This window comes from Physeter macrocephalus, chromosome 14 (assembly GCF_002837175.3).
Source record: "Physeter macrocephalus isolate SW-GA chromosome 14, ASM283717v5, whole genome shotgun sequence".
NCBI lineage: Eukaryota > Metazoa > Chordata > Mammalia > Artiodactyla > Physeteridae > Physeter > Physeter macrocephalus.
In genome coordinates this window covers 121584734-121607172 of record NC_041227.1, presented here as the reverse complement: position 1 = coordinate 121607172, position 22439 = coordinate 121584734, and the positions used below count along the sequence as shown (strand labels likewise).

Below are 22439 nucleotides of genomic sequence, written 5' to 3'. Positions count from 1 at the left end.
ACATAATTTTTTATTTGTTTTATTATAGAAGAAATTTTGGAATCTATAAGAGCCAAAAAAGGAGACATTGATATTGTTAAAAGTCCAGAAGAAATAGAAAAGGAGAAGAATGAGACTGAGAATAATAACTCCAAAGATGCTGAGAAAAGCAGAGAGGAGTTTGAAGACCAGAGTCTTGAAAAAGACAGTGATGACAAAACACCAGATGATCCTGAGCAAGGAAAATCTGAGGGTAAAAACATTATTTGGTTAAAAAGAAATATTTCATCAGTGTTACTTATGAAAACTCCAGTTTTACTTGCAAAATGAAAATGAATCTGTTTTATTGCAAACAACTATTTAATTTTACATTTCTGAAGAGATTAGGATACCCTTCCTCCTTATAACATGTACAGTTGTTGTAATGAGTTTTATATATTGGTGGATTTACTATAATGTTATACCCGTATCTCTATTTATACTTCTTAATAAGGTGCCATTTCCCTGTAAGATTTGTTGGTGAAAATCACTGTTTTTGTACCAGAATGTACACTTTTGTATGTGATATAATACGTTCCTTTTTATGTTAACTACTTAAACATTCTTAATATATCAAATATTCTTAAATACCCTTTGGATTACCTGCTGCAAAATTATCCCAGAATCTAATTGCTTCAAATTGGCCATCGAATAGAAGCCAGGTTTTTTGGTGATCATTCATTTTTAGTAGTTGACTGAATGTGGCCATTTGTCCTAAAGCAGTTTTAAAGGATATCTTTAAAGTTTTGTTGTGCATTTTACTGTAGAGCCAACAGAAGTTGGGGATAAAGGTAACTCTGTGTCAGCAAATCTTGGCGACAACACAGCAAATGCTTCTTCAGAAGAGACTAGTCCCTCTGAAGGGAGGAGTCCCGTGGGGTGTCTCTCAGAAACCCATGATAGCAGCAACATGGCAGAGAAGAAGGTGGCATCTGAGCTCCCCCAGGATGTGCCAGGTACAGAGGGCAGTGTAGCAGTGCCTCTGTAATGGGGGGAGATCCTTCCCTTTAGTAGTAAAAGCTGAATGTCACCTAAAACTTTGAAGTATGTGTTCATTCATGCTGCTTGCTTACATAAGTGCCATCCCTGATTGCTAAGTTGTCACCTAACATTTGGAGTTTGACAGATGTTCTTGCATTTAGTGCTTGAAACTCATCATAATCTTCATGCTTTTTAAAATTCATTTAGCTGTTTTTGTCTAATAGACTTATTTTTATATTTTATCACCAGACCATAGTGGCAGATATTTTGGTTTTAAGTACTCACATACTAATGGCTCAGTGTTGAATGATTTGACCATTCCAATTCTGTATGTACTAACAGATTAATTTTATGTTTGCATGTGGTCATGTAAGTTTTTTTTAACAACATCTCAAACCATAATGTTATAATGGAAAACCATTGTCACAATATATTTTGACATGAAAATGTAAGTTAACCAGTAATAAATATTTTAAGGTTTTTAAAGTTAAAATTATACTCAAAATAAGTTATATCACACCAAGAATGTTATTATGCCTTTCCTTTTGCCTTTTATAAAAATGAAAAAAATTTTTTTTATTATAGGAGCTGTGTGCATATTTTTGAAAAACAAATTAGAAAATTTAGGTGAGCCAAAACAAGAAAAGAAATACTGGTAATCCTATCAAAAGTCAATAATTATAGTTAATAATACTGTATTGGAAATCCTAAAAGAGTTTTTCTGTGTATTATAAGAATGTCATGTAATTCTTTAATTCCCCCCTGCCTTTATTTTAGCCATTCTGGTAGGAATGTAAGGATATCTTATTGTGATTTGAACTTGTCGTTCCCTGGTGACTAAGGATGTTGAGCACCTTTCGTGTGTGTGTGTGTGCGTGTGTGTGTGTATATATATATATATATATATATATATATATATATTAGTCATTTGGATAACTTCTTTTGTGAATTGCCTGTCAGTTCTTTTGTTCATTTTCTATCAAGTGGTCTCTTTTTTGTGTGTGTGGCTGTTTCATTGGCTGGGCTAAGTCCAGTCCCTCTACTCCATCCTGACTGGAAGCAAAAGTTTCTCCATTGATATTAAAAAAAATGTTAACCCAATCTCATCATATTCCTGGAATAAATACAACTTGGTTGTGATATGTTCTTGTTCTTATGTATTGTTGCATTTCATTTTTTAATATTTTGTTTAGGATTTTTGCATCAACTTTCATGAATGAGATTGACTTACAGTTTTCTTTCTGTGATAATGTCTGTGTCAGGATTTGATGCCTAGATTATGCTGGTCTCATAAAATGAGTTGGTACAAGTTCCCACTTTTCCTTTTGTCTGCAAGAGTTTCTGTGGGTTGGTGTTATTTAGTCCTTAAATGTTTGCTAAAGTCTTCTGGTCCTAGAGTTTTCATTGTGGGAAAGTTATTAATTATAGATTTCATTTCTTTGGTAGATAGTAGGCTATTCATATTTTCTTGTGTCAGTTTTAATAAATTTTATTTTTCTAGGAATCTACCATTTTATTTAAATTTAAAATTTTATTGACATAATAACATCCTATTTTGTAAATGTCTATAGCATCTGTAGCGATCTCTTTTTTCAGTCGAGAAATTGGTTATCTGTTTTCTCTTAATCATTTCATAAGACTATTAACAATTTTTATGAGTCTTTAAAAAAATAACTTTGGGCTTTCTTTATCCTCTCTATATTTTTTCTAGTTTGTTATTTTATTTTTATTTCATTCCTTTTATTTTTTTTCATTTTTGTGAATTTTTCTTCCGTTTTTTTTTTTTCAAAACCACTCTGTTGAGGTATAATTGATATACAAAAAGCTGTACATATTTAATATATACAACTTGATGAGTTTGGAGATAAATGTATACCTGTGAAACCATCACCACAATCTATGACATAAACATATCCATCACCTCCATAAGTTTCCCATACCCTCTTTTTTTTTTTTTTTTTTTTTTTTGGTTGTGGACCATTTTTAAAGTCTTTATTGAATTTATTACAGTATTGCTTCTGTTTTATGTTTTGGTTTTTTGGCCGTGAGGCATGTGGGATCTTAGCTCCCTGACCAGGGATTGAACCTGCACCCCCTGCACTGGAAGGCAAAGCCCTAACCACTGAACCGCCAGGGAAGTCCCTCTCATACCCTCTTTTTTTTTTTTTTTTAACGTCTTTATTGGAGTATAATTGCTTTACAATGGTGTGCTAGTTTCTGCTTTATAACAACGTGAATCAGTTATACATATATCTCATACCCTCTTTATTATTTTTTTCTTCTAGCTTCTTAAGGTGGATGCTTTGATTATTTTTTATTTTTTCTATGTCTGTTGTCAAGGCTATAAATTTCCCTCTGTGTACTCCTGTAGCTGCATCTCACAAACTTTAATATGTTATTTTGTCTTTATCATTCAGTTTAAAATACTTTCTAATTTCTATTATGATGTATTTTTTTAACCCATTGCTTATTTAGAAATATATTGTTTAATACTCAAACATTTAGAGATTTTCTTTTAAAAAAATTAATTAATTAATTAGTTTTTGGCTGCTTTGGGTCTTCATTGCTATGTGCAGGCTTTCTCTAGTTGTGGTGAGTGGGGGCTACTCTTCCTTGCGGTGCGCGGGCTTCTCATTCCAGTGACTTCTCTTGTTGTGGAGCACAGGCTCTAGGCATGCAGGCTAGTTGTGGCATGCTGCTCAGTAGTTGTGGTCTCAGGCTGTAGAGCTCAGGCTCAGTAGTTGTGGCGCATGGGCTTAGTTGCTCTGCGGTGTGTGAGATCTTCCTGGACTATGGCTCGAACCCATGTCCCGTGCATTGGCAGGCGGATTCTTAACCACTGCACCACCAGGGAAGTCCTAGAGATTTCTAGTTATCTTTTTTATTGATTTCTAGTTTAATACACTGTAGTCAGAGAACATTCTGTACATGATTTATGTCCTTTAGGATTTGTTGAGACTTGTCTTGTGGTCCAGTATTTGGTTAATGTTGATAAACTGTCTCATATACACTCGAAGAGGATATCTATTTTTAGTTTTGGGGTGCAGTGCAGAACAGCTAGGTCAGGGTTTTAATTGTGTTGTTGAAATCTATATGTTTGCTATTTTTTTTCCCTCTATGCAAGATAATTTTTTTTAACATCTTTATTGGAGTAGAATTGCTTTATAATGGTGTGTTAGTTTCTGCTTTATAACATATGCAAGATACTTTAAAGTTATTTCTATTTACTGTGGGTTTGCCTTTTTATCTTTTAAATATGTTTAGTTTTTGCATTATATAGTTTGAGGCTGTGTTATTAGGTGCACATAATTTTTAAATTGTTGAATTAAATTTATCTTTGTGAAATGTCCTTCATCTTTAATAATACTACTAAACTACAGCAGCTTTCTTTTGATTAGCGTTTGTATTTTTTATCCGTTCTGGAATAGAAAGATACTTAAAAATAACCCGAGAATTTAAAATCTCTTTCGAAATACATCTACTTTAGAATTTCTTTAGAAATATATACACACCTATGTATACATATATCTGGATATGCATATTAATTTATTTCAAGCTGTATTTTGTCAAGTCCTGTCGGAGAGGACTGTCATTTTCTTATGATAGACGACATTATGCAAAGGAAAAATTATAAATCTGTGGTCTAAAAATCTAAAGGAGAGAGAACATAAGAAAAATGGGCAGATTTCATGATTTCAAATTGGGTATGATTCAGAAAGATTTTATGTGGCTGAGATTGAAGTTTAAACTGAAAAGTTGGGCCATATTTTGGGAAATGTTTGTAGACATCACTTAAAAAAGTTAATCTCTGAATATCTGTTCCTCACATTTTCCCCCGCTGCATCTGTATTCCAGACATTTCACTTCAGTTCATGAAAATGGTTATGTTGCCAAAAACGACCCCTTATAGCAAGTGTACTGTTTATTATTCAGTATAACTTCTTTGTAATTAACAAATAGCTCAATTTCAGAATTACACTTTTGTTCTGGATTTTAGGTTAGAAACTTTTGTACCAGATTGTCAGTTTTTCAATATATAAGGAGAGACAGGGGCATGTGTCTTTCTAGCATCTTAACCTCAAATGTACTATTGAGAATTTGTATTCAAACATATAATGCAGACAGCATTTGTTTTATTAAAGTTATGCCTCTAGATTTAATGCCTGGGACTAAGAAAATAGCAGCAGTAGATAAAACTGGCTTTATTTCCATAACTATTTATAATTGCTTTGAAAGTGTTTCCATGGACATATTGAAAGACTAACATCTGTAAAGTTGAACTATAAGAACATATTAATTTAACCTGTTTCTTAACTTTTTGGGATAATGACATCTTAAAAGGTAGTACTTTGCTTTAGATTTGGATTTTATTATAAGGAAATTAAGTGGATGTAAGAGGCTGCTGATACTGGATGCTGAACTGATGTGTTTCCCGTTTACTTTTACCTCATTGAGTTGATTGATAATGGCTTTTGGAGGTTCTGCAGCTAAATATTACTCTTTTGTTTCTTATTCTTTTAAATGTGTTTGGTTTTAGCTTCTAGTCTAGAATATTTGAACTGTGAGGACTATGGGTAGGTGATACCTTCTTTGTGGTGTTTTAAAGCAAATGCTTGAGACTTCTTTAATCCTAATGAAGTAAGGATGTAAAGAGTTCTAGAACAATTCCTCTCAACTGAAATGGAGGAAAACTTAAGGCAAATTAACTTGGGACAAGTCAACAAAAAAGCTATGTATTATGAGTTATGGTAGTCCTCAGCTTGTTAGCACCTTGAAAGTTTAGATAGATTCTGAATTCAGAATAGATAGATTCTGAATTCAGTTTGCTTTCAGTGGGGTAATAGTTTTTTTAAGATCAAAATACCTTGGGATGGGATTGATTGCCTATTCTTTTATGAAGTACCATTATCTTCCTAATAGCAGAGAGCACTTTCTATGAAGTATTTTAAGATATGATTAGGTGGAATCTCTTAAGTCCTATCCCAGAGTTATTGTCTTGGTTAAAACCATACTTGGGGTGTATTGAATGCTGAAATAGTTTTTTGTGGGCTAGTCCAGAACCCAGTCACTTTTTATTATACTTCTGTGAGAAAATGCACTCTGAATTCTGAGCTCATAAATGAGGGGATGTTTATATACTGTTTCATTATTCGAGAAGATGATTTTTAGACAATTATAAATTAAGAATACAGCACATTTCAAAACTAGATCTACAGATGTGAAAGGAATGATTAGTGAGGAATTTGATGCTATTCATGTGAGACTTCTTTTCTTCCAAATATATGCATTTTCCAACGTGAGTTAGTTGATTACATTACTGGTTTGCAGCTGTCAGTTTTAAGTTTGCCATTTCTATCTTTCATATAAAATTTTCTTATTATGAACATGCACAAAAGTTAAGAGAATAGTATAGTGACCCCTCCCCCATATTTTAAGACTTAGATTAGAAAATCATCAATATTTTGTCATACTAGTTTTACTCATGCTTTTTTTTTTTTTAAACTGCTTTTTTGAGTGGGGAGGACTCAAATTTTTAAAAATCGCCCCCCTTTGACCCCAGGTGTACACTATTAGATAAATCATAATCCTTAGTTAATTGCACTCATCATTGGTCATTGCATAGTCCCCCTTAATTTATTCATTCACGTTTGAAATGATCTTTATTAATGAAATAAACACCTAGGAACCTATCACCCAAAACAGAAGTCTAAGTCCTGCTTTGAAACTCACCTGTATCGAGCCATCTCCCCAGTCTCATCGCCTGCATCCTTCCACCCTACCTGAAGTGACTGTCACCCTGAATCCTGTGTTCACTAATATTTTCTTTCCTTTTTATAACAGAAATCCAGTAGAAATAACACTATTGATACTAGAGGTCACAGTGATGTATAACCCACATAACTGTTGCTTCATTGAGTTGATCTACATGGTTTGCTAAAAACTATGTATTTCTGTTTCAGTTGTTTTAAACTGTAGCAAGTGTGTTGTGTTAAGTATATCTTATTAAGTGGATGTGTTAAGTATAACTTAGGGGAACTTAATCTTTTCACTTTATATTACTAATATAATGTTGTATGTTGCTGGAGTTCTTTCACATTAACTGTATTACTCCTCTGTGTAACTATACCACAGTTTATCCCCTTTCCTGTTGATGTGAATTTGGGTTGTTTCCTTACTGCAGTATTTTAAAGCAAATCCCAGACATCATGTTATATCAGTCCTACATACATTTCTAAAGAATATGGACATTTTCTTATATAATTACAGTGCCATTATCATTTTAATAAAATTGACAGCAATTCCTTACTATCATCTACTATCCAGTCAATTTAAATTTCCTCACTTAAAAAAATTTTTTTAAACATTGGCTGTGTTTTAAATAACTCCAAATAAGATCCCCGCATGACATGACATTTGGTTTTATATCTGCTGAGTCTCTTAATCTAGAGCATTCTCCCCTTCCCTGACTTTTTAAAGCATCCTAGTATATCCTGCTATGGAATATCCCACATCCAGGATTTTCTTTCCTTCTTCTTAGTGTTTAATTTGTTCTAAAGGCTTGATTAAATCGTTTTCAACTGTTTTTGGCAAGAATGCTTCATAAGCTGTGTTCTGGGTATTTTACATCATATTGCATCAAAAGGCTCATCATGATGTCTGTATGTTTTACCTTTAAAAATTCTAAGATTGATCAGTGAGTTCAAAATCAGCTGTCTATTTGGAAGTTATAGTATAGATTTCTAATTCTATAATTTTTTCAGTATTTTTTTAACTGGAATTCTTCTGTAAAGAATTTTCCCTCATTAACTAAGTCTATTTGAATACCTTGAAATATAATTAGAGCAGAAATAAATTCTTAATTATTTCTCTTGAATTCTGATTTTCAGAGTCAGGAGTTGGTGTCCAGTTACCTTCAGTGGTGATTTTTGAGTTATGAACTTTGGGGGGAGGCGCATGATTTTCTCATTTTAAGTATCTGTTTGAACTCGTGGGTCTTTATGTATGCAGTTTGTTTCAGTCAATTGTAGTTATCATTAATTTGGTTATATTGATTTTCAGGAGCCCCTTTATGTTGGCTTTTGAGTCCTTTTTGCTGTGTATGACCCCAGTAGTCTCTCTTGCTTTTTTGCCTTTTGGCAGAATAAGATGTATGCGGCTTATCTTATACATTTCTTACCCCAGACCTGGAATCAGTAATTCCTGCAAGAAGCCCTGGTTCCTTATGTTTTAAATTTTTATTTATTTATTTATTTTTGCGGTACGTGGGCCTCTCACTGTTGTGGCCTCTCCCGTTGCGGAGCACAGGCTCCGGACGCGCAGGCTCAGCGGCCATGGCTCACGGGGCCAGCCGCTCCGCGGCCTGCGGGATCCTCCCGGACCGGGGCACGAACCCGTGTCCCCTGCATCGGCAGGCGGACGGACTCTCAACCACTGCGCCACCAGGGAAGCCCCCTGGGAAGCCCCCTGGTTCCTTATTGTGGGGAATGATATTTAGAGACCGTCATCTGGGCCCAAGAATATTTACTGCTCTTGGGCTCTCACTGCCTCTAGGATTTTTTATTGGGTAATGTTAGGAAATAGGTAATTTGGAAAAGAAAAAAAACAATTCATGTTGACATTGCAAATTCAGATTGAGGATTGCATACTTAGTTTCTTTTTTTACACTTGTATCTCTTTTCCTTTATACTGAATGCCTTAGTTCCTAACAGCAGTAACTTAATTATATACTTGCTTTATCCTGTTATAGATGTCCATTAATAATATATATTATTTTTATAATTATTGTTAATATCCTGATGTGCATTAATAATAGTAATAAGAAGAATTGATTTAAATAGCATAGTAATTTCATAATACCAATATTATTGCTCACAGTAAGACTACTGAACCGCATTTAAGATTTTTTTGCAGCTCTTTATTTATCTTTATACCATATTTCCAGTAAGAATGTATAGTCAAAATTCTGTGTTCCAAAGTCACTTGAAATAATCTTTTTCTCTGTGTGGTTATGCCAACAACTTGATACATGATTAGTCTGTTTTCTTTCAGTTTTTAGGGGCTGCATTTCTAACTTGAATTTTTTTTTTTTTTTTTTTTTTTTTTTTTTGCGGTTTTTTTTTTTTTTTTTTTGCGGTACGCGGGTCTCTCACTGCTGTGGCCTCTCCCGTTGCGGAGCACAGGCTCCGGACGCGCAGGCTCAGCGACCGTGGCTCAGCGGCCATGGCTTACGGGCCCAGGCGCTCTGCGGCATGTGGGATCTTCCCGGACCAGGGCACGAACTCGTGTCCCCTGCATCGGCAGGCGGACTCTCAACCACTGCGCCACCAGGGAAGCCCTCTAACTTGAATTTTTTAAAAATGTAAAACATTTACATGATTCCAAAGTCAAACTTTGTAACTGTTATCTATTCAGAGAATTTTCACTTTCATCCCTTCCTTCTCTAGGTAACCATTTCCTTCCTTTCCCTTACAGGTAGCCATTTTTATTAAGTTTTGGTTATTCTTCTAGTGGTTTTTTTTTTTTTTTTCGTATAGAAAAGCAAAATATGCGCATAAATTCATATTTCTCTCCCTTTCTTACATGAAGTTAGTATACTCTAAGTACTGTTCTGCATCTTTCTTTTTACTTTTAATCTTGAGATCATTTCATATGTGAATATAATGATTTTCTCAGTCCTTGTTATGGTGCATGATATTTTATTGTATGTACCACTTTTATTCAGCCAGTGCCGTATTGATGGGCATTTTGTTTTTTCTGGTCTTTTGCCATTATAAATAGTGCTACAGTGAATACCTCTGTAAGTATCAGTAATTTAGTATTTTTGCCAGTGTATTTCAGGGTAGATTTATGGACATGGGATTGCTAGGTTAAGAGTAAATGCATCTGTAACTTTTCTAGATATTGTCAGTTCCCTTTTATCCAGTTTGCACCATTTTACAGTCCTACAACAATGTGTGGCAGTACCTCTTAACCCACTGCCTCTCTACCTGAGTGTATCGTGAGACTTGGAATTTTGGCCAGTCTGGTAGCTGAGAGGTAGTTTCTCTATACGATTTTACTTTGCATTTCTCTTACTTTGAATTAAGTGAGCATATTTCCATGTTTAAAGGCCATTTTTCTTTTTCTTTTTCTTTTTTGTGGCTGAATCGCATGGCTTGTGAGATTTTAGTTCCCTGACCAGGGATTGAACCGGGGCCCTTGGCAGTGAGAGTGCGGAGTCTGAACCACTGGACCGCCAGGGAATTCCCACCATTTTCATTTCTTTCATCACTGTTCATATATTTTTCCCATTTTTCTATCAGGTTGTTGGTTTTTTCACTCAAAAAAAAATTTAGGAGCTCATGATGCATTACAGATAGGCTTTGTGATATACTGTCGATGACTTTTAATTTAGGGGATTGATTTAAAAGGTATCTTAATAGTGGCAAAATGAAATGCACAGGGAGGCTCTAGATTTCTGAACTGACGAGGAAAGACCTAGGCTTTCAGTTCATGGTAGCATTCATTTTGATATACTTTTAGGAACTATACTCTTAGTGATACTATTATATTGGTCTTAAAATTAACAATCACTTAGGCATTACCTTCTAGTTAAACTTGGGGGTATAAAATTCAGGCAGAAAACCTTAGAGATAAATAATCCTGTTTAATTCTGTTTCGAATACTGTTTGAATACTTATGAAAAGTAAGAATATAAATTTCAGATTTTGAGGGATTTTCTTCACAAAATCACTTCTGCAGTATCTGACACATCATAAATTTTGTGAGATTGTTATATCACTTTATGATTCTGAAAGATTGTCTGCTTTGTACTATACACTAAGGTGATAAGAGCCTGAGTTAATACTGGGAGACTTAAAAAACAATTCATAGGGTGTTGTTTACAAATTTCTTTTCATACATTGCACTGTTCATACATGAGCAGCTTTTTAAAATCTAGCTTTGTAATGCAACCCTAAAACAATTAAATGTCTTTTCTGACAATTAGTTGTTTTTGATGTGATTTCCAATTTAAAAATCAGATATTCTATTTTTCTAGAAGAACCTAACAAGACATGTGACAGCAGTAACACTAGTGCTACCACTACCTCCACCCAGCCTAATCTGGAAAACAGTAACAGCAGCAGTGAACTAAATTCTTCCCAGAGTGAATCTGCTAAGGCAGCTGATGATCCTGAAAATGGAGAAAGAGAATCTCATACACCTGTCTCTATTCAAGAAGAGATAGGTAAGAATACACTTCATACATTGAAAGGAGCTTTTTTATTTTTTTAATTTTTAATTTTTTAAATAAAAGTTTTATGGGGGTGGGAAGATTTGGATTTTCTTTTCCTTTTTTTTTTTTTTAAACACAAGTGACACTTGCACTCAGTGTTTTTGTTTTAAAAAAATAAAAAAGCACTTGGGAAAAAATACATCTTTTTCACACCCCCTCCCCAAAGGTAACCACCATTATTTGGTGTGTAACATTTTATATCTTTCTCCGTGCAGTTACATTAATGTCTGTACGTTTACAAAAAGTTTTTTTTTTTTTTTTTTTAATATAAACGGGATCATTCTGCATGTGTTGTTCTGCATCTTGCTTTTTTCACTCAGTAATACATGTAGGGGTTCTTTTCATGTAATAAATTGAATTTATTCATTTTTAACTGCTGCATGGTACTCCATAGTACAGATGAACCATAATTCATTTACTATTTCTCTATTAATGGACATTTAGGCTAACAGTTTTTTCATTATTACAACTAGTGGTGCTTTTTAACATCCTCACCATATATCTCTGTGTACTTGTATTTCTGGCAGTATAGATACAGTAAATGGAATTGCTGGATCATATGGTAGGTACATTTAAAAAATAGTGATGGCTACTGCTTAATTGTACGTTAAAAGGAATTTATACTAATCATTTACATGTATGTGTATTTCTTCATATTCTCGCTGAATTTGACATCATCTATCTGTTACATTTTTGCCAATGGTGAAAAGTATTTCATTTAAAAATTTGCATATCCCTGCTTACTAATGTGGTTGACTTTCTTTTCATGTGTTTGCTTCTGTGAATTGCTTATTCATATTTTTTGCTGATTTGTTCCTACTGAATTTTGATATTTTTCCCAAATGAGTTTTAGGAATGCTTTATGTATTGTGGGTATTAATTTTTGATTTTACCTATATATTTACATATTCATTGCTTGTTTTTAACTCTTTCTGTTGTTTTATAAAGAAATTTTTACATTTTTTATGCAGTTAAATTTATCAGTCTTTTTCTTTAGGATTTCTCTGGATTTTGTGTCTTACTAAGGAAGACCATCCCTATCCCAAGAACATACATATATTTTACAGTAATTTCACATAATACTTCTATAACTTCGTTTTTAATCCTTCTGGTGTATAATTTTGTGTATGATATGAGATGGAGATCTGTCTTAATTAGAACCTTTTCGATTGCAAGTGACCAAACCAGCTTAAACTAGCTTAAGTGAAAAGGGAATTTATTTAGCTCATATAATTGGGAAGTCCAAGCCATCACCAGGCATAACTGGACCTCCAGGTATCAAAACTCTTTTCATTTTCCGCTTTCTGTCTCACCTTTTGGATCTGCATATGTTTGTGTGTTAACCTCATTCTCTCCTAATACAGACAGGCTTTCCCCAAGTGGCAGGGAAGATGGCATCAGCGGTTTGTATTCATATCTTTCCAAGGTCTGTGACCCAAAGGCAAGGCCCCTACTCCTGCTCCAAATCAAAAGTCCTTGAGGAAGGAATTTGAGTGGCCTATCTTGGACATATTGTTCCTACTCCTGTGGCCAGGGCAGGCAAGGTATTATGATTGATGGCTCCAGCAAAAGTATATAATTGGAGTGGGGTACTAATGGTTTTCCAAAGAAGGAGAGATGCTGTGAAGATAGGAAACAGCAAATATCCACAGTTCCACCCTAGCTCAATACAAACGTGTGTATTCAAATTAAAAAATGCCTCTGCCTAACATAATGGAAAGATCTCACCCACAACTGAAAATTTTTTCAAAAACTTCTCTCCCAAAATGAACATCTGGTCATTTTAACTGTATCTAGGATTTCTGTGTATTGTGTGTATTATTTTGATTATGTCTGATTGTGGCTTATCTTGATCTTACAATCCATGAGCCAAATTATGAACTTAACTACCTGTAACACTCATTAACCTGATGGTGGACGGTGTTCTCTGATAAACCTGGCTGCCCTTTTCTGGGAGGTTTTCTGGGAGAATGGATATGGATGAGAAATGAGAAGCACACGGGAAGACCCCCCTTCTGGAGGCCATCCTTCTTTGACAGCCTAGATCCAGCTGACTTCTGTCAGGGATGGCCTGCTGGAAATTGCTGTAGGTTTGAATAATTATACATCCCAGTGTGACAGGTATGGGGTTTTTTTCTGGCAATAACACCTCCTTATAGATTGCCTGAATACCCAGCTAGTACCTAATGCCCAGAAACTTGGCTCAGAGTCCCTGAGGGTAAACCCCCTCTACTTGCCCAGTTTGTCTGCCCCAGCCCCCGGGTGAGCAAAGTCTGTCTAGGCTCCTGCCTCTTGACTCATTAAACAGTGAGTTAAGGAGGCTAGGGCCTGGCAGCTCTGTACTCAGCCTCCAGGCTGCATCACAGTGATTCACTCCTTTAAACAGGAATGTGGCCTTTGGGCAGGGTGTGCTAGACAATGACCTCCACTCTTAGCCTTGTTCCCTCTCCGCTGCTTCAAGTCATACCCCCAGGGATGAATTTTCTGCCTCCTTTCCCTTATTTGCACTAAACTTAGCAAGTGGCAAAGGATTGACTCTCACCTGTTGGATTGTTGGCTCTAAATTGAGGCGCTTAATTTAAAAAGTGCTGTGCCATTCCCTTTCTGCTTTTAGGAAGTCTGGCCTTGACTAAATGATGTCTAAAAAGTCTTTATTTTAGGACTTCAAAGACACTCCCAAGAAGTAGCCACTATCGGGAATTCTCTGGCAGTTCAGTGGTTGGGACTCCACACTCTCACTGCTGAGGGCCGGGGTTCAATCGCTGGTTGGGGAGCTAAAATCCCACAAGCCGCATGGTGTGGCCAAAAAAAAAAAAAAAAGTTGCCGCTATAGTTCATCGTGTTGGCACAGAACTCTAGCATGGGTAGAATCATGGTCTGAGAGCTGAGAGAAAATCGTGGATAGTCTAACTAACCAACTGCTTTGCTACCACACATTGAAGGGTTACTAGCTTTCCAGCCTGAGATGGCAAGATACCCAGTACCCCTACCCCATCTTGATTTAGTCAGTGCCATATTTTCTGCGTGGTTTTTCATTTGCCAGTGCCACACTGTCTTAGTTTTTAAAAGCTTTAAATTAAGAAAGAAAAATGAGATCTTGTTCAACTGTCTGGCCAGTGGAAATTGGATAGTGATGCAATCGTTTTAGAACGTATAGAAATTTTCAGCTGAAGTGAGATATATGGAAAAGCAGAAATTGCTCCTTGGCAGTTAAATCTGTCACTTTAAAAAATTAAGATATGAAAGTGTGAGAGGCCTTTATTATATTTTAAAAAGCTGATGTAGCTGATTTTCACATGTACAGTTATCTGCATACACAGATAATTATCTAGATTCTTTAGGAAAAAATTCACTTGACATTTATGTTTATAAGCTTTAAATTATTAGGTATTTAAACAGAATTTCCGTGAAAATCTTTCTAAAATTAATTTTATCCTTTACTTTTAATACAGAAATCCATGTCGAATATATAAGGCAATATTTTATTAGCGTGCATTTTGAGTTATGTTTGTTACTTGTAAATCTGTAGCAGCCCTTCCTCTTCTAGTAGCTGAGCTTTAAAACAGATAACCTGGCATGTTTGAATTTTCTGTAAAATAATAAATGACTCACAGTAAAGTTCTGACATACTTTCTTTGGAGTAAAACTTTAAGAATTAATGCATTTGCTTTGGCTGTTCAAGGACTTTTTATTTTCTGGATCTTAGTTGTCTACCAGATAGAAGTTTTGGATAAGTAAGGTGTTATTACTATATGTAATTTACTTACTGTTAGCAATTACTTTTGGCTTTTTATTTGATAACAGGTGATTTCAAATCAGAGAAGTCTAATGGGGAAATAAGTGAGTCTCCTGGAGGTGGAAGAGGAGCATCTGGTTCAACTCGGATTATCACCAGGTTACGGAATCCAGACAGCAAACTGAGTCAGCTGAAGAGCCAACAGGTGGCAGCCGCAGCCCACGAAGCAAATAAATTATTTAAGGAGGGGAAAGAGGTCTGTTTTTCCTGTTTAAAACAAAAATCTCTGGAATGTAAAATAATTTTAAAAATAGGGGCAGGAAGTTTGTAGAGGTACTTTTGAACTGTATTTTCCTCACTTCCGAGAGTGTAGTGTGTAACGAGATTAAAAGTGTTAGGTTTGTATTATGATAAGTATAGTTGTACACCCAAATTTCAATCCATGCATAGAAGAAGTGCTGTATATGGGTAGTAGTCTTTCTTACTATATGGTTAGTTTTATTGTATATAATTCTAAAGAGATAGAGGCTGCTTCTTCACATGTGGGAACAGGTAGGCTATTTGTGGGCTTTATTAAAGATTTAATGCTCAGTTCTGGCTATAGTCATTTTAGATGAACCTGCAGCTAAAAGATCAGACTTACCCCTTGATAGCAGAGCACAGTGTATAGAACAGCACAGCATTCCAATTCTGTGAACAAAAAGATTGAAGCTAGGACTCAGTATTTCTGTCTCCCAGCAAGCCATGATGATAGAACAAGGGCCACAGCTATGTCTCTCAGATTTGAGAATTATTTGCAGGGTAGATATGCAAGATTATGCAATGTGGATTTTTTTGTTTTTTTTTTTTTTAATGCAGTGTTTTTAACATCAAAGAAATGGCTTTAAGGCAGTGGCTTTCAGACTTCTTTTTACTCTGACCCTCACTAAGACATTTTGCATAGCAACCCAGTACATACATTCAGAAGTTTCCTGAAGTAGTATTTTACTATGTGGGAAGCACTCTGGTGTTTTCTTTTCTAGTCTATTGTATTATATTTCATTTTTTTTAAAGCTGAATAAGCCCCACTATTGATTTCACAGTCCACTAAAGGATTGGAATCAACTATTTGAAACACTATTTTAACATATCCATGGGCTCTTATCTAAAGCTGGAATGATAAAAGGAGCAGCAGAAGAGGTATTTTTAGGAATATATGTTTGCAGGAATAGTACATGTAATGCCCTCATGCCCTCTTTTGTCTCTAACCCCTGTGTATTGTAAGCTTGAGAAAATAATTGGTGAATGATTTATATATCACACATTTAGTTTCATGTGTATATTTGAGTTACATGAAAGTACTTAATAATGTCCAACATATAATAGGCACTTTAATAGAGCTTAGTTTTCTTTCTTTTTGCAGGCATATCTTGGTTGTTTAATTATAAAAAGTTAGCTTTAGCTTTTAACTCAGCTTTTAAACTTCAGAAGTTCAGGGACTTCCCTGGCCGTCCAGTGGTTAAGACTTTGCCTTCCAATGCAGGGGGTGCGGGTTCGATCCCTGATCGGAGAGCTAAGATCCCACATGCCTCTCGGCCAAAAAACCAAAGCATAGAAAAACAGAAGCAGTATTTGTAACAAATTCAATAAAAGACTTTAAAAAATGGTCCACATCAAAAAAATCTTTAAACTTCAAAAGTTCAGTCATAAGATGTATCTTAACTTATTTTGAATGATAAATTACAAATTATTGAAAGACAATTGATCAAATTTACATATTTGACATAAATAATGGAGTCTTTTTATTTTCTTGGTCAGGTCCTGGTAGTTAATTCTCAAGGAGAAATTTCACGGTTGAGCACCAAAAAGGAAGTGGTCATGAAGGGAAATATCAACAATTATTTTAAGTTGGGTCAAGAGGGGAAGTATCGTGTCTACCATAATCAGTACTCCACCAATTCATTTGCTTTGAATAAGCACCAGCACAGAGAAGACCATGATAAGAGAAGGCATCTTGCACATAAATTCTGTCTGACTCCAGCTGGAGAGTTCAAATGGAATGGTTCTGTCCACGGATCCAAAGTTCTTACCATATCTACTCTGAGACTGACTATCACCCAGTTGGAAAACAATATCCCTTCCTCCTTTCTTCATCCCAACTGGGCTTCACACAGGTAAAGGAAACTAAGGTTTATTTATTGCTGTAAATATAGTAAATATTTACAAAATGATTATTGCAGTTGCACACTTTAAACTGTCATTATTAATGAATTGAATGAAGTCATTTTAGTCAGCAAAACACTGAGGATGTTAGGAATATGAGTAACTTTACTTCTAAAGTTACCGAGTTCCAGAACATCATAGAAGGTTTAAAGATTTGGAGGACGAATTGACCTCTGAGATTCCTCCAGTGTTTAAAACCTATGATTCTGTGAGGTAGAAACTTCCAGTAGCAGTGTATTTTACACCTGCTTAGCCTAGAAACGTATGCCCTATAAGGTGAAGTCTTCATAAATTACAGCTCTTGTGCTTTTAATTTAAGATCAACAAGATGAAATTTTGTTTTTTCCTTTTTTTTTTCCCTTCTGAAATTTAGGGCAAATTGGATCAAGGCCGTTCAGATGTGTAGCAAACCCAGAGAATTTGCGTTGGCTTTAGCTATTTTGGAGTGTGCAGTTAAACCAGTTGTAATGCTCCCAATCTGGCGGGAATCTTTAGGACATACCAGGTAAGTGAATTCTGAGCCTTGTGAATGGTGTGTTAGTCTCCCTTTTGGAATATTAGTCTATTAATAATGAAAGTTAATGTGTTGAAAAGGCCATAATAAAGACTTAACTCTTCTTGACCTCATTTTCCTCCTATAAGATGGAGGAAAACATGTTAGATGTAAACCTGAATAAACATTAGTTCTTATTTAGGATATAGGATTATAATAACGATCAGAAGAGATCGGGTATATGAAAATTAAAAATATGTTCTAAAGTAAAAAGCGTTTTTATTGAATAGAAAGAATGCTTATATTTTTTGAATATTTATTCTGGAATGTGCTAGACATCTTGACTTATTTAGAGTCGAGTATCTGGCCAAAGGTCCTGTAGTTCCTAAGTAGACCCAGAGTTATGTGACTTCAGCAGATAGTTAACAAAAAAGATAAATTTTGTGACTTGAATCTACTTTATAGCCCTAATGGATTTATTTTTTAACTTTAATTTTTAAAAAGTTCTTATTACAAACCTAATCTAAGCTTATGGTAAAAAATGTAAATTATTATTCAGTGTAAAAAGTAAGGCTCCTTCTACCTTCCCTGCCCCTCTACAGGGCTCACTCCAAAGGTATAATGCTGTATTTTGTAAAAATTTAAACATATTTTGTGTTGCTTTCTACACCTGTGTTTTATCTTTTTTTAAAAAATAAATAAATAAATAAATTTATTTATTTATTTTTTGGCTGCGTTGGGTCTTTGTTGCTGCGCACGGGCTTTCTTTAGTTGCGGCGAGCGGGGGGCTACTCTTCGTTGCGGTGCGCGGGCTTTTCATTGCAGTGACTTCTCTTGTTGCGGAGCCCGGGCTCTAGGTGTGCGGGCTCCAGTCATTGTGGCGTGCGGGCTCCAGTCATTGTGGCACGCAGGCTCAGTACTTGTACCTCGCGGGCTCTAGAGCGCAGGCTCAGTACTTGTGCCTCATGGGCTTAGTTGCTCTGCGGCATGTGGGATCTTCCTGGACCAGGACTGGAACCCGTATCCCTTACGTTGGCAGACGGATTCTTAACCACTGTGCCACCAGGGAAGCCCCCTGTGTTTTATCTTATAATGAAAAATTTTAAGAAAAGTAAATATGCCTGCTAAATATTTTTCATCTGCTAAAGGTTGCTTTCAGTTTTCTGTAGTGTTTTCCCCCCATAAATCTTATGGATACTCTTTCCTCTCTCCTTCCTATTTTGAATGTAATTGCTGCTACTGGTAGAAGCTTCCACAAATGGAATGGACTTAATTCTTCCTAGGATTAAAAAAAAAACCACACACAACAGGGTTAAGTTAAGGTGCTATGAACGGTGCAGCCCAGGAGAGGAGAGCTAAATGGGTGGCGTACCTGTATTTTTCTCACTGCCGCCTCTTCTCAGGGCAGGGAGAGAAAGGAGAAAGTCAGAGGCAATTGTGAGGCCTGTATTTCTGTTTTTCCTTCTTGCATCTACTTCCAGACTTTCCCCAAACTCTTCTGTCCCAACAGTCTCCTATTCAGTGCTCATCCTGAAACTTGTGTCGGTGGTCTCTGGTGGCAGAGACCAATATTTTGAGAACTAAAGCTAAGCTAAATGTTGCTAAAGAAAACTTCAGTACTCAAATGTAACTTAAAATGACTAAGTCAAAGCTTTTATAAATTCGTTTCTAAATATTAAACATTCTAATGAAAATGCAATTCATTTTTTTTTAGTTAGGGTTTTTTCCCCTCCTGGTATGTCATTATGACTAGTCTTTTATCCTATTTAATTTTTTTAAAATTTTCTTTGGCGCACTGCATGGCATGTGGGATCTTCTTTCCTTGACCAGGGATTGAACCCGGGCCCTCAGCAGTGAGATCGTGGAGTCCTAACCATTGGACAGCCAGGGAATTCCCATGACTAGTCTTTTAAACCTGTTACTAGAGTTATAAAATTGTATCATGAATTGTATTAGTATGACACATCTGGAAATATATACGAAAGAACTTTTTTTTAAATTATGATGAGGTGATATAAAATAGCATACTCTGAATTTTTAAAAAAATTAGAGACCATGATTCATGAAAATTAGACATTAATAATAGGACTTCCACTTTTGGCAGTAGTATGGTCACAAATGTTTAGGTGACAGACTTCTAAGACTTGATCCTAAGGCAGTATCTAGAAATTCAACCAAATATTTTATTATAAAATGTTTGTTTATTATGATATTCAATAGTAAAGGTTTGAAAGCAGGATCTTTTTTGAAAAAGTTATAAAGTCTTGGTTGAAAAACATTAAAGAACACCTAAATAAATGAAAATATATCTCCTGTTCACGTATAGGAAGACTCAGTGTCTTGACAATGTCAATTTTTCTCACCTTAATATACAGATTAAGTTCAAACAGATTAATAATTATAGTTGGGCTTTCTGTAGAATTTCACAAGATGGTTAAAAAGTTTTTATGGAAAGGGGCAACAATAGAAAAGGTAAATTTGAAGGATGAGGTGGAAGGACTTGCCCTCCCATGTAACAAAACTTACTTGGTAGCTATAATACTGTGGTATAAACAAATAGACCAGTGGTACAGAATAAACAGTCCAGAAAGAGACCAGTCCTTATATGGAAATACAGTATGGGATGGAAGTAGCATTGGAAAGGATGAACTGTCCAATAGATGAGGAAATTAGTTGTCCGTACAGTGGTAAATTTAACTTCATTCTTTATATTATACACAATAGTCAGTTCCAGGTATAGTAAATTCTAAATGTGAAAAGCAAACTTTAAAACTCTAAGAAGAGGGCTTCCCTGGTGGCGCAGTGGTTGAGAGTCCGCCTGCCGATGCAGGGTACACGGGTTCGTGCCCCGGTCCGGGACGATCCCACATGCCGCGGAGCGGCTAGGCCCGTGAGCCATGGCCACTGGGCCTGCGCGTCCGGAGCCTGTGCTCCGCAACCGGAGAGGCCACAACAGTGAGAGGCCCGCGTACCGTAAAAAAAACCCAAAAAAACTCTAAGAAGAGAATATAAGAGATTATCTTTGTGACTCTGGAGCAAAAAAAGTTCTCTTCTTCCTCCCTCCCTCTGTCCTTCTCCATTTCCTTCCCTTTTTCCTCCCTTCTTTGCCTCTCTTTCCTTTCACTCGTTCCTTCTTCCTGCTTTTCTTCCTGCCATACTTCCTTCCTTTTCTTTTCTGATTGTTTTATTTCCTTCTTGATTCATTCAGTATCTCCCCTAACATAGCTAAGGCAGGCTTTATTTATTTCATTTGTAAGAGTGCTGTCTGTCAGATTTGAATGAGTGTGCATGTGTATGCCTGTGTGTGTGCAAGTACTAAAAGTGACTTTCCTTCTTCACCTTTTTTTTTATTTTTTAAAATTTATTTATATTTATTTTTGGCTGTGTGGGGTCTTCGTTCTGTGCGTGGGCTTTCTCCAGTTGTGGCGAGTGGGGGCCACTCTTCATCGCGGTGCGCGGGCCTCTCATTGTCGCGGCCTCTCCCGTTGCGGAGCACAGGCTCCAGACGCGCAGGCTCAGTAGTTGTGGGTCACGGGCTTAGCCGCTCTGCGGCATGTGGGATTTTCCCGAACCGGGGCACGAACCCGTGTGCCCTGCACTGGCAGGCGGATTCTTAACCACTGCGCCACCAGGGAAGCCCCCTTCTTCACCTTTAATATGTGATATGTACATAAGATTGTGTGAAATATATAAGCTATAATGGGTAATAATAAAATGAACACCTGTAAATTCACCACCCAATTTAAAAATTAGAACATTATTATTATTGCATTCATATTACCTTGCCTTTCCTGAGAGATAACCATCATTTTTACATTTGTGTTTTGTTACACCCTTCCCTTTACTGTGTAGTTTTATCACATATGTATATAGCAGTAAACAATGGTTTTCTGTTTGAGTTTTATAATAATGTGTCATCCTAAAAGACTGAATCCTAGACTGGTTGAAGGTGTTTTTATTGTTTTATTATACTATAATCAAAAAAGGGTTAGTATACACAGTATATTCAAGAACTTCTACAGTTCAGTAAGAAAAAAACTCAAACTATTTAGTAGAAAAAAAGGCCAGAGGTACAAACATAATTTAGAGAAAAGGAGACACAAATAGCCAAGAAACGTGAAAAGATGCTTAACCTCCCTAGTAAGTTGGGGAAAAAGCACATTAAAACTAGGGGTTGGGGGCTTCCCTGGTGGCGCAGTGGTTGAGAGTCCGCCTGCCGATGCAGGGGACACGGGTTCGTGCCCCGGTCCGGGAAGATCCCACGTGCCGCGGAGCGGCTGGGCCTGTGAGCCATGGCTACTGAGCCTGCGCATCCGGGGTCTGTGCTCCACAACGGGGGAGGCCACAGCAGTGAGAGGCCCGCGTACCGCAAAAAAACCCCCAAAACTAGGGGTTGGACCAACATCGTTCTCAATGGTGAAAAACTGAAACCATTTCTGCTAAGATCAGGAACAAGATAAGGTTGCCCACTCTCACCACTATTATTCAACATAGTTTTGGAAGTTTTAGCCACAGCAATCAGAGAAGAAAAAGAATTAAAAGTAATCCATATTGGAAAAGAAGAAATAAAACTGTCACTGTTTGCAGATGACATGATACTATACATAGAGAATACTGAAGATACTACCAGAAAACTACTAGAGCTAATCAATGAATTGGGTAAAGTAGCAGGATACAAAATTAATGCACAGAAATCTCTTGTGTTCCTATACACTAATGATGAAAAATCTGAA

At 36.1% G+C, this 22439-nt stretch overlaps 1 protein-coding gene across 15 annotated transcripts in view; it reads left to right on the top strand.

The window, feature by feature from the left end:
* Window positions 1-22439, top strand: part of BPTF (bromodomain PHD finger transcription factor) — a 144742-nt gene that overhangs the window by 58769 nt on the left and 63534 nt on the right. For 6 of the 15 annotated variants that reach the window (XM_055090773.1, XM_055090772.1, XM_007125965.3 and 3 more), the window contains exons 4-10: window positions 29-232; window positions 786-974; window positions 1585-1626; window positions 11039-11227; window positions 15080-15267; window positions 16809-17164; window positions 17587-17718. In XM_055090773.1, the coding sequence (XP_054946748.1) occupies window positions 29-232; window positions 786-974; window positions 1585-1626; window positions 11039-11227; window positions 15080-15267; window positions 16809-17164; window positions 17587-17718 (1300 nt within the window). The remainder of the gene's footprint in view (window positions 1-28; window positions 233-785; window positions 975-1584; window positions 1627-11038; window positions 11228-15079; window positions 15268-16808; window positions 17165-17586; window positions 17719-22439) is intronic. The other 9 variants (XM_007125968.3, XM_007125969.3, XM_055090771.1 and 6 more) reach the window with 6 other exon arrangements.